The sequence below is a fragment of the Poecilia formosa genome, unplaced genomic scaffold, assembly GCF_000485575.1.
Source record: "Poecilia formosa unplaced genomic scaffold, Poecilia_formosa-5.1.2 Scaffold210, whole genome shotgun sequence".
Lineage (NCBI taxonomy): Eukaryota > Metazoa > Chordata > Actinopteri > Cyprinodontiformes > Poeciliidae > Poecilia > Poecilia formosa.
The window spans coordinates 745191-758156 of NW_006800149.1; the positions used below are offsets into that span (position 1 = coordinate 745191).

Genomic DNA, 12966 nt, shown 5'->3' on the forward strand with positions numbered 1-12966 from the left:
AGAGTGGAAACGTGTGGAACTTTGTCATGAAAAATGCGTGGGAACCCAAAGGAACACAGAGAAAAAAGACCAGCTGGATGGACGCTGCAGTGATCCTTTGTAATCCTAAAATTGACTCAATAAAGAGGCTTACTAACAAAAAAAGGGTACATTATTTTATTTCCCTCCAACTTATGGCAGACAGAGCCAAAAAATATGGAAAACAGGAGGTGATTTGTGGCCAGCCGCTGACGTGAGCCGCCTGTCAGCAAGCCCCGCTGACCTTTGCCAATAAATGAGGCAGAAATATACTGTTTAGACTCAGCGGCTTGACAGATGACTGTATTTGCATGCGTGTGGTTAGGGACCAAATGTGTCGGGGCTGTAGGGTGCACGGCAGCCCAGCGCACTCTGCCTGTCCGTGGAATTTCAGCTGGCTCCCAACACATCCCGACCTGCCTCTTAGCTCCACCTCTTCCCAGTTCTGACATGCAAAGCTAAAACTACGAGAGGAAGCGCTTAACGTCATTGACCCATAACTGTTACTTCTAAGAGATTCAGATATTCTAACTTAAATTTCTTTTGCATCTTGAGGATCAAAATATGACAGCAAGTGGAAGGGTTGTTGGGTTTTACAGTAAGATTAATGACTCAAACCGGAGGGAAAAAATGATAGATTTACACATTTACTTTAATAAATATGCATGACTAGATGCTCTTATTCCTACTTAAGAATAAAACACAATTTATTAGAATTAAAAATAGTGAATTGTAAAATTTTTCCATTGGCTATTTTGATTAGAAAAAATCCCTCAAAGCATCACTCCTATTTTGTTTAAAACTGTTTTCTGTAGAGGAGCTATGGCTGCCTCAGACGGTGCTGGCCACCAGAGAAACCCTCTACCTGCTGGACGAAGATCACCAATGGAGGAAAAGCGTCTCGGTGGCACCTGAGGACAGCCAGGCACGCAGTGGGAGCGTCGCCATCCTGGAAACTCTTCCGATCAGCTGCGTGAGCTCGATTCTGCTGTGGGCCTCGGACCCGCTCAGGATGGACTTTAAGCTTTACGATGAGGTTAGTTCACCTGAGAAGACGACGGCCGCCACTCGGACTCTTCCACTTCAGCAGAAAGAAACGATGAAGAGCAAGGTCTACTGAGGTTGCAGGAGCATCCTCGCTTTCACTCTCAATTCTTTCACTTAATGTTTTTTCCCTTTTTTTTTTTTGGCACTTAATGTCTTTTTCCCTTTTTTTTTTTTGGGTCGTCTTTCCGATTCTGTTGGTAATTTTCTTGAGTTCTGGATGTTATAAAAGCTCAAAATCTGTGTTGTGTTCTCATGTGTTTTTCTGCAGACTGTGAAACAGGAGAAGACGTGGTGCGTGCGCACGGAGAGTGCTGAGCTCCTCCAGGGTCTGCTGTCCTGGGTCAGGGCACAGTGGGAGGCTATGTTCGGAGTCAAGCTGCACATGGGTCTGCAAGACGAGCTGTCGTAATGGATCCAAACAAACAAAACAACAAAAGCCGGAGTTTTGGGCTTTAGTCCTGTGCAGGTTATTGAGCGAGTCTGCATCTTTTGTTTTCTCTGCACTCAGTCTGCTCCCATTACGCTTGTTGCTTCAAGCCAAGAGCTTGGAAATGATTGCACTCATTCATGTGGTACACAAGCCTGTAAAAAAGCTCTGCTTGCAGAATTTTTCCTCCAGGAAAAAAAAAAAAACCCCAACATCTCCAGTGAATTTTTCTACAGCTGAAATGAAGAGTGCCTTGTTTCTTTGTGAAGATGAGACGTCCTGGTTTGGCGATGCACGTAAATGCACGTCGTGTTTTCTGGATCACCTGTAGCGCTTTGCCAATGTAGGGCAGGTTCCTCCGGCTGGGATGAATGGCAGTAAGACTTTAAATGCGTCCAGCCGTCATGCGCTCAACACGAGGAACGGCTAAGGCTCTCATCAAGGGAAACCTTTGACCCCAATTAGGGTGTCATAGTTGGTCTAAGTATAAATGGTCTTGTATACTGTTTAAAATGTAATCCACAGGTGTTCCAGATGTGTGAATTAAGAATTTATATTAAATAGATCATCAGGAAAAATCTAACCTAGCTAAAATCTAACTTAAGTTATGTTGTTGATCCAGAATGCTCACTTTTATTTTTGTATAAATGTGTCGTAAATGTGTTTGCTTGGATATAAAAAAAAGAAAAAGTTGTCTTTGTTCATGTCGTTGCATGTCCTTGAACAATTTTGCTGAGTTGCTGTTGCAAATTTACAAAACAGACACATTTTATTTATTGATGATCCTGCTGATGGACTCATGATGGTGAGATTGGAAAAATAAAAAGATACCCGAAGCTGAAATTTCTCCAAGACGGACTAAAATTAAGTTCCTTTTATCCTCCTTCAACTGCAGATAAATCATCACATGTTTTACATTTTAATAGTTTTACTCTTCGTTATTTGCATGTCTGCACTTGCTTGCTGCAGTGTCTCAAAAATATTAAGGAAGCCACATTCCAAACTGGAATTTTTGTCTTCACCTGATACAACTTGTAAAGGTGGAGTTATTTTTTGCCTAGTTGATTATGCTAAAACGCTGAAGAGAGGCCTAGACAAGGACTTTTATTTAGCCATTTTCCTCATATTTGATTCAGCCTTATTTGTTGCGTTTCCGCTAAGGTTTGGGATAAATTAGGGATAGTAAGACTACGTTACTAGTCTTAGTAATGTAGTAATATCAAGGCCTACTGTCTAGTAGGCCTTGATGTGAATGATTTATGACCCCTAACTGACCCAGAGGTGAAGAACAACAACATGGACGTCGCGCTCTGTCTATAGAAGTGATAATAAAAGCTGTCGTCTATGGATGTTTGACACTGTTGTCACGTGATCATAAGATGAAGAAAGTTTAGAAAACGAAAGTACAGCTAAAAGCAGTGGTATTTTGGGGACCATTGACTGGACCCTTTGTCTAGAAGTCTGTTTGGGTGTGTAGTCTGAACCAGAAGTGGTGAGATGTGATGCGCTTCTGTGACAGACTTTCTAAACAATTAGAATTATAGCACATATATCATGTCAATGATGTAAAAATCGGACAAAAGCGACATGACCATTTTGACTGCTGTGAAAAAAAATCTGATCCGTTACAGCATATTTGATTTAGTACATGTGGAAGTGGCACAAATGCGATTTTTTGGGGGGGGGCGGGGGGGAGAGGACATCGTAATTGGGCTGTTCATAACTCCCATGAAAATGTCTGATGCGGGTGACTTAAGGCAAAAAATAAATTGGACTTCGATTGCATTTGCCTTCTGTGTGAATGTAGCAAGTTGCATGTGATGCTAAGGCTTCTAGCTTTTGATAGGAAGTTAATAAAACTGAATGTTTTCAAAATTCTCTTAAATTTTCTACCAGTTGTTGAACAACAGGAATAATTATTGTTTGAGAAGGTGACATTCAAACCTGGTTATTGCTAAAACTCAAGTCGTTCAACTCTTGGATCTTTTTTCAGGCACGTTATCACCACCACCCGGGTATGAGTTTATATGGTTTTGTGATTTTTATTTTTTTTTATTTTGCTTTCCTCTGCTAAACAGAAAAAAAAAAAAATCATAAACCCTAAAAGTTTTGGGTAATCTTCTACAGAGGAAACGGTGAGTAAATAAAGGATCCACAAAACGAGTCTTGGTTTCTGAGGTCGAAACACAACAAAGATGTTCTCTTTGGTCATTTAGTACCAAATGTTTTTCTTTTTACCGGGTTCAGTCCAGGCTCAGCTGTTTGAAAGCCATATTTGCCCAGTCTGTCGGTGTAAATATTTCTTAGGCTGAGCATATGCTGCACACATGTTTCAGAAGACCAGGATCACCTTCAGTTCCAACCACGTGGTCGAGCACCCCTCGCTCTCACTCTCGCCGTCCCTCCACAAACCAGTGAGCAGCAACACACAAATGACTGGTCGTTACTTACCCGCGACCGGCCTGGTTTCAAAGTTCCCGGTGGTTTGATGCACACAATTAACAAGCGGCTCATTTTGCGGTTGATTTTTATCTCTGTGCAGGACTGAAGGTCGTCCATAGTTGAAGAATGCCGCTCTTCCATGTGGATGTGCGCAGAAGACCAGCACATTTCACACCATAGATGTTCTTCCAGGTTTCGCAATGGTTTCTTTCACACCAGCACTTTCATTTAAAATTTCATATTTTTCCGTAATGGTCTACGTTATGATGTACGAACAGGAAATGGAGGAAACCGACAGGCTGCTAGTGAGATCTGTAGATTGTAATTGTTCGGAACATTTTTGTGTTATAATATTTTGATTTTAAAATTTATGTTGTAGTTACAATTTTTAGACTTGAATTAGTTCCCATGGTTTATCCAATGTTCTTCTTAGTCTCCTTCTTGAAGGCTAGCCTTTGTGCATAAATTAGCCTGTGTTCATTGTTAACTAGTCTTAGTTTGGTTTTCCTTACTTGACATTTTCTTTTCAGGACTTTTGTCTAGATTTATTATTATTATTATTATTATTATTATTATTATTATTATTATTGCAGAGTATTAGGACCAAACTATTACGAGAATAAATTTGTAAAATTAAGACAAAATGTAATGAGAAAAAAAGCTTTAATAGTTCACCAGCTCAGTGAGTCCATGTGGTTCTTGCTTCAAAATAGACACACAATTGTTTTAAAGTCCTTCTTCTGATAATAATTTGAAAAAAAAATTACATTGAATTATAACCTCACAAAATGCTGGACATCCCTCATTTTACTTTTTTATTGCTGTGTGTAGCATTTCTCATAAAATTACTACTTCATTCTCCTATTATTATTACTTTGTTCAGGTAATATTCTGACATAATTCTCAAAGTAGTACATCTTCTTTCTCAAATTATGACTATTCTCATTTTATGAGTTAATAGTACAACAACTTTATTCTCGTATTATTATGATTTTGTTCTCATAGTATTATGGCTGCATTGTTGTACAGCATTCTTGTTGTATGTAAGATTACAACTTCTGGTAATATGATTTTATTGTCATAATAAAATTTTATTCCTATTTTATTATGACTTCATTGTCATGCATTAATCTTGCAATATTGTGACTTTATTCTTGTATAGTTATACCTACATTGTCGTACAACATTTTTGTAATACATGGTAACATGGCCTTTATCTCATAATGTTATGACTTTATTCTCGTACAACTTTTTGTCATAATATGACTATGTTAAAGTGATTCGCTTGTCCCAATACGCCATTATAGGTTTTTCTCGGTTTCTCTTTGCCAGCATTTTCTTTTGGGCCCTTGTTGCCAGGTTTTTGAGATATTTTCTTTTTTTATGGATTTTTAAAAAAAACAAAACTATTTTTGGACAAAATAGTATTTTTTTTTCTTTGCACCTTTGTTCTTGTGTCTCACTGTTTGACACACCAATTGAGAAGTAGACTGAGAACTCAAAGCATCACATCAGTTTGCAATCACTAAACAGTCTGAGTTGATTTATAGCGTCTTCCTAATCAACATTGCAGAGTTGAGAGCAAGCTTTTGTGAAAAACGTCAGACACAGCAATGATCATTTTCCTTCTTTGTTGAGAAGGTGTGTGAAGAGTGGAAATTACAGCAGTCTAAATGTGTTATTTTCCTCCCTGAAAGAGAAAAAATAGCTCTCATTGAAGGCACATAAAACCAAGTTAATGGTGAAGCATACTGTACATCATTAATTCCGCTTTATGGCTCTGATCTGGCACCATTTTGTTCTCCCACATGCCCACACTAAGCCATGCATTTCACAGTTTTATTGTCTTTCTCCATGTGGTAAGTGTTTCTTTTGTGTTTTCTGCTTTTTTATTGTTTTTGATTATCTAAATAACCGTTCCCGGGCCTCCGTCATCCGCCCAGGAACAAAGTGCAAGTGAGGAAATGCTGCATGTTTTTTTTTTTTTTTTTTTTCTTTTGATTTGGCTGGCTCTGGTGGAATTAATGATCCTAAAAACTCAGCATTGAAAAATCCATGAGTCAGACTGATTGTATGCTCCGAATTTGTCATTCACTTTTATGTTTTTAGGAGGAAATAAGCAATCTGTGTCGATACTAAAACATTACCGCAATGTGTGTTTGCTGTAAGGAGAAGCCGCGGTCTGCGCTGGTGGGCAAAAATCAAAAGTACCTCATATCAGTCAGTCCTGCCCTTAATGATGCAGCTAATATTCTCTCTGCAGGGTTCTAAGGAGGAATTTTTAAGCCCTTACAGAGCCTCGCACGACCCTGTCAAGATCCCACAACAAATTTGTGGGCCTGTCGGCTCGCAATTTCCCTTTTTTTTTTTTCTTCTTCCATAGCTCCCAGCATACTGATCTAAAGCCAAGGTCTGCAAACACAAAAGAGATGCAGGTGAATAAGTTCATGTTTCACTCAGACCTTATCAGAGAACCGAAGGATTGATAGTCCGACAGGAAGCAGGGCTGCTTGGCCCGGTGCAGACATCTGGCCTGGTTTGACTCCTCGACGCCTCCTCCAAACATTTCAGGTTCTCTTTCTCAGTCTGGAGCACTACAGCTGCGCTGTGCATGACAGCAAGAAATCTGTTGTTTTTGTTGAATGCCAGAGTCAACCAGATTGTTGGACGGTGGGGCCTCCGCGTGTAAAAGCTGCAGTCACGCAGTCCTCCGTCAGACCGGAGGGCTGCCAAGCTGTGGTCCAGGGCATAACATCAACTCCTCCACATACAGACGGATCAAATGTTACAGTACGCAGTTCTTTTCTGTGGAAAATGTTCTTATATGATGACTTTGGTTATTAATAGAACCAACTTGGCTGACCTTGATTAAAGCTTGTCTGGAGGAATTCTTACCCACTCTGCTGTTCAATTTGGCATGTGAAAGTTCATCTGACAGGTTTGGACTTAAGTCTAGACTTTGACGGGCAGATTTCTTTATTGATCATTGTCTTGCATGAGCTTAAAGTCATGAGCTTGATACTTTTTCACAGCCCTGTATTATGATCCATCGAGATGGATGTAGGAGCTGTAAAGTTTTGATTTGTAAAACTTTAACGGGAGGTCCTGAACTCAACACTTTGTTGCTCAGCCGGCATTGCACCATCACCGTTGTCTCATACAAGTCCCTGAATGAACTATCAAAGGTTATGATATGTACTCTTTGAGTCAACTCCCCGAGCAATTTGGAAGCTGCAGTTTATTGAATATTTTGTGCAGGCCATTAAAGCTGGAGGACAGACTGAATATTATACACAACTTTCACTGTGTGTAGCTCTTTAAACGCAGCAAAGCAACTCAACAGCCTCCACAATTGTTATAAAGTTGAATCATAAATCCAAAAGTGAACATTACAACCTTCATAAAACCTGGATTTATTGCGGGGCTATTGTAGCCTGTGGATTCGCGATGATGGCAATTAAGTGTATATATTCGGACATTTTTTAAATAATCAAGCATAACAGCAGTCTGTTCGGCCTGTGCAGTGTTTCATTGGACAATTACTGTTGAGCTCACAAACCTGAAGAAAAGAACAAATAAACAATGTGACAAAGCAGACGTAAAAATGACCACGAAGGGAAACCGAGGATTGTTAGCAAGAATTAGAAGTGATGTTAAAAACATGCCAAATTGCTATGAAATTAAAGGAATTAAAAACAAAAAAACATGAGAGACTCTAACTTAAAACATCTATTTACCAAAGCCAAAAAAGAACACATAAAACCACCACAAATAAAACTTTTACAAAGAGATGGGCAGGAACAATAAATCAAGAAAAACAACTTAACTGAGACAACTGAACATCAATAAAACCAACAAATTACATGTAGTATTCTTTAAAAGACACTTGATATGAATAACTAAAACAAGACATCAACGTATACTGAAGACTGTATTCTCTTTTCAAACAACATGAAACAGAAATTTTTGTGAAATCAATGCAACAACAAGGAATCTAATGCAGTACAATATTGCAGGACAGAAAAATGAAATTAACACAATTACAAAATTATTTAGCAATAGCTAATTGCTAGAAGAAAATAAAGTTGCTGGTTGTTTTCCATTTACAGAACCAGAAATATAGAAAGCAGGTCATGTTTCCTGAAATATAGACAAATAAAATTAGAAGATTTAGATTTGGGACTTTTTTATGATTATATTTTCCCATAATTCACGAAAGAGGGAAGTTGCAAAGAAGATAAACATATTTAGACACAAGTCAAAACAGTTTGTCTATGGGTTAGAAATCAAAACAAAAATGAACAAAAAAGTTTAAAGAATTTCTGAATGGTCCTGAGCAGACAATTTTCTCAAGTCGCAAAGTGACGAAGTAAACACAAACAAACCAGAACAGCCTAAAAAGTAAACAGACGTAAAAATTAAGCAACATTTACAAAGCAAAATCACTATAAAGAAATGCAAAATGCATTTCTTTATAACCAAACAAGCTAAGGTGTAGCTACCTGTTTGTAGCAGTGATGCTAGGAAAAAACTTATTAGCTGTAGTGCTGCAACATGTGGGTAGTAGCGAACTCTAAATCCCGACGTCTTATCTATTTACTTACAAGCTAGCATTAGGACTGCACCACAGCTAGCAGCTATAGGAAGTCAGAAGAGGTAAAACGCTATTGGGTGCCTGATTCAGGTAAAAAAAACAAAAAAACATAGGAAGTTCTAAATAAAAATAATACCACTGAAATAGCTTTTATTTTTTATTTACTTTTTCATATCAGTATCTTCCATCTTTAAGTTAGCATTAGGAGCACTACACAGCTAATTGTTATAGAAACAAAGTGGCTGTTTAAAACTAAAATGAACTGTTGCTTTAAAACACAATCCATTTATTGAAATTTGCATTATGGCAAACATTTTGAAAAATAATTAATACATTGTAGTTTGTTTTCTGTTTTTTTTATTTGGTCTTTTCCACATATATTCTAATTATAATTTAAAAAAATATGTGTGTGGTTTAATTATTAACCTTCAAAGATTTAAATCAATAAAATTGTCTTAAATGCGTGTTTGTGGTGGTTTGGAAGCAAAAATGTTTTGTCCTACAGTTTGAAGCTTCTCAAATCCTCCACTGTCCCAGATTGGAGACCTAAAATTACACGGTGACACTTGCACTGCATCTTATGAAACATGTAATGGGATTCTCATGGTCCTTTTGTCGCGAGGGCAGAACGGTAGTCAGTGTCGCGGATCTCATGTTTCACTGGAGGGGCCTCCTTCTTCTTGAATGGGGCCGAGTTAGGTGGAGGAGGGTGAAGGAGGGCAGCGAGGAGCCTCGAGGAATCAAAGATCTCTTTTTTGTCCTCTCGTTCGGGACCCCGACACATGGGGTCAGCGCGGGCCGCATGCGTTCTTAGCGTAGGCTGGCTCGGACGTCAATGAGAGAGAGAAAGAGAGAGGGGGCGCGCGAGCGAGCGTTAATTAGAAAAACCTGGTGAGGCAATTAAGCGAGAGGAGAGAAGTCGCGCGGAGCTGGGGCGCACACGGTGAGTATTTGGCACCAACAAACTGTTTCGTTTCCTCCACTGTTCAAGTTAAAGCTCGCTGTGGCGTTTTAAGGTGTAGAAAGTTTACTTTTCACAGTTTGGGTAGTTTTTAGTGGAACCGTATCACGTTTTTAGGGGTTTTATTTTTTTTTCTCTCGTGGCGAGTTCTGGGGCTGCGCGTGTCATAGAGCGGTGAGTGTTTTCCAGTCTCAATGGAAAAAACTTACTGAATATTTTTCTTGGGTGACTGCGTATCTAATTGGGGTGTATAATTACAAAAAAAACAGCAATATCTCTAACTAGTGCCTTAAACTAGTCTGGTACTTATGGCTTTCCTTTTTAAGACAGCGAATTTTTTTTTCTTTCTCCCACTAAAGCTTGGCAGCACTTTGTTTTCCTCATGGAATGCCACAATTTCCAAAACATCCAAGTCTGACTCAGCAAAGCGTGTTCATGCTTCTTGGAAGTTTTCTTTTTTTTCTCTTTTGTACTTTTCAACTATTTTTCATCGTGGCGTCTTTAAAACAGAGCAGTCACGAAGATCTTAAAAAGCTGCCTTTAGGATGAGTTTTGTGGATTTAAACCTTATGGCTCACGCCACAGGGGGAAGTCATGATGGCCATAGATTCCTGGGTTGCTGCTCAGACTGCATGAAATGGATTTCAAGTGTCCTCTCTCTGCTCTGTGAACCCTAAGAATTCAAGCTTTCTGGTTTTGGTTAAGCAGGAATGTTAACTCGCCTTTTGCTTTGTCCAGATCTTTTGCCCAAATTTCTCCAGTCTACCCCCACCCTTCTTACATACCCACAATATCCTGGAGCAGAGAGACTCCTGAAGCAGAAAAGCCATTAAATCACTGCCTACACTGGCAAATGAGCCACTCTGAGAAGTTTTGTTTGTGCTGGTGGGAGGTGGCAGCGTTTGCATTTACTCTAGACTTTTAGTCCTGTACATTGGTGGATGGTGAGCTGTTGGGACTTCTGGAGGTAAGGGGCTTTTTGCTCTTTTGGAGAGTAAACATTAAGTTTGAAACTTCTAAACGGACAAATATTTTTATACATCCAAACATTCTTCAGATGCAAGATGAAATATCTAAAAAGAAAATGAATGCATCCTTATCTTCCAGCTTGCATCAAACTCAGACGGTTGAGTTCAAGTACTCCTAAATGCTCCTAATGTTTTGCTTGATGGAACCAAGGTGAAAACTTCTGTTTAATAAGGGTCATCGGCGTTGCTGAGATCCTCTGAAATCAACTTAAGTCTGAATATATTCATGGCCATAGTGTTGGACTTCTTGGACTGTTTTGAAGAGGTCGAGTAAACCTAGATTTTTGAAGGTTTTGTGAGATATCTAAACTCAAATCATTTGTTCCCCTATAAACCGCTGCCTTTGGCATGTCTTTTATTGTTTTATTGGAGGTGATTTGTGAGAAAGGTCACTGAGCCCCTGTCCTGTTGGAAGCTTCTGTTCTTTGAGATTTGAGATTTCACCAACCATTAGCTTGTTCTTTTGGCATATTCTCCTCTAAATCAGACAACTACTTGTCTGTGTAATCTACATCTCCAACTTTCTTTTTTTAGGTTCAGTAAGTTGAAATTCTTCAGATTCTCTTGAGTCTTTTGCATGACAGAAATGGTGGAAGCCTCTTGGCACTCATTTGTCACCTTTTAGCTCTTGCATTTGGCATGCTTTCCCATTTTAATTGTATGTGTCAATAGTGGTGAAAGGCTTTGGGGCTGTTCAAAACCTTTAAAAAGAGAAAATATGCTTTTGGTCGACATATTCTCCAAATAAAAATAGGCTTAATATCTGAGGTGTTTTTTCTTAAATGGAGGTTTAAAGAGAGGAGCTGGTTTGGTTTCTGCCAGAAAGGCTTTTAAATTTTATCCCTTACTAGAGCTGTGCGTAACCAGCCATTCACAGTGAGTCAGATCAGGTCATTTGAGGCTAAATGCATGAACCACATGATTTTTTTTTTTGATTTTTTTTTTTTTACATTTTTAGGACAAGACAGCTACATATGAAGGATATAATCATAGTCTGGGGAGCAAAGCAGATGGTACTGTGCAGCTGTGCTTGTTTCTGTCTCCAAATTTTCTTTCAAGGTCATCAAGGTGCTGTTTGGTCAAACATCTTTGCACGTTCCCACAAGCAAGAACTGGCATTTACCGGGGCTTGTTTGAGTTAATGACACAATGTCTCTGCAAGTAGGAGGCTTGTAGGTCTGGGTTTCAAAAACCATAATTTCCACAGACTGTTTTCATTGCTTTAGTCTCCTGGAAGCTCCAGATTTTTCCAGCTGGCACCTCAGGTTCAGGCAAGTCGGTTTGGTCAATTCGTCATCTGAAGGTGGGAGTTTGTTTCAGGGTGAACTTGACGAATGAAGCCATTGTAGCTTGGCTTTTTTTGTAGTGACTCATTGAAACATGGATGTTTTTTTTTTCCCTTCTTCTGAAAGGAAATCTTCACCCATGTTGGTGCCATTCATCTTGCATGGGAAAAGACTTTCAATGAACATTGTACAAACTTTCAGTTTAGTTTGAGAAGTTGTCTTCCACTAATCATGAATCACTCTTTCTGTAAAGTGAAGTATGAAAGTCCAAGCTCTGTTCTGTTGTAGATCCTGGCCATGTTTAGGGTAATTTAATGACATCATTACAGGGCTGTGAGGTGGTAAATAAATTCCTGAGTGTGTTCATTGCTTCAGTACAATAATTCTTGCCGTCCAAAGCCACAGCAGGTCTCCTGGCTGCAGTTTACTGGTGGGCTCTTGGATTTCTTTTGGGATTAAGCTTTGTATGCCAGTTAGTAGTGAGACTGTGGGTTTACTAAACTGCTACCAGAAGTTTTTATGTCCTAACCAACAAGATTGATATGTTTAGTTTTATAGAACTTTGAGGAAAACAAAGCACTTGGCTTAATCTCTTATCGGTCATCGTTGTTCACTCCGTATACATTTCTCTTAAAAAAAAAAGCATACAGATGTGTAAAGCTCAAAGTTTGATGTTGTTTGGGGTATTTTATAACCCCAATTAAGGGTGTCTGAGTAATGGCATTGCTTATAAATCTAGCTGAGTAATGGTTGGGAACAAATTCTTTGCTCCGTTATTCATGTGGTCTATAAAGTGTTAGAAAATGGGGAGGGAAAACAACAATTTGTTTCCAAGTACTTCTGTTATCCAACAAGACGATTAAAACCCCCAAATATTCAGATTTAAGTTTTATAGGCTGGCAAAACAAAGCCAGAATTCTCAGTTAAGGATCTTAAAAAAATGTGTAGAGACAAATGGATTTTATTAGAATAATTTTCCAAGGCATAATTTAGAAAAGCAACTTAAAACCAAAGAACTGGGTGAAAATAACTCTCTCTCATAAACTTCAGGGGTTTCTCAAACTGAAAACTATCTGGAAACCTTCTGACGCCAAGTTTTAGAATCTAACAATCCAAGAATAAATCTATGGTGACTAGAATCAAAAGAACAAGGTGTTTTTTTT

At 38.8% G+C, this 12966-nt stretch overlaps 2 protein-coding genes across 5 annotated transcripts in view; both read left to right on the top strand.

Annotated features, from left to right (window-relative positions):
* Window positions 1-2340, top strand: part of stk11ip (serine/threonine kinase 11 interacting protein) — a 32845-nt gene extending 30505 nt beyond the window's left edge. For all 3 annotated transcript variants that reach the window (XM_016679412.1, XM_007567585.2, XM_016679413.1), the window contains exons 25-26: window positions 834-1054; window positions 1334-2340. In XM_016679412.1, the coding sequence (XP_016534898.1) occupies window positions 834-1054; window positions 1334-1474 (362 nt within the window). In that variant the 3' untranslated portion in view covers window positions 1475-2340. The remainder of the gene's footprint in view (window positions 1-833; window positions 1055-1333) is intronic.
* Window positions 2341-9218: 6878 nt separating this feature from the next.
* Window positions 9219-12966, top strand: part of LOC103148699 (gap junction gamma-1 protein-like) — an 8164-nt gene continuing 4416 nt past the window's right edge. The window contains exon 1 of one of the 2 annotated variants that reach the window (XM_007567587.2): window positions 9219-9471. The gene's annotated coding sequence lies outside the window, so the exon portion shown is untranslated. The other variant, XM_007567586.1, reaches the window with a different exon arrangement.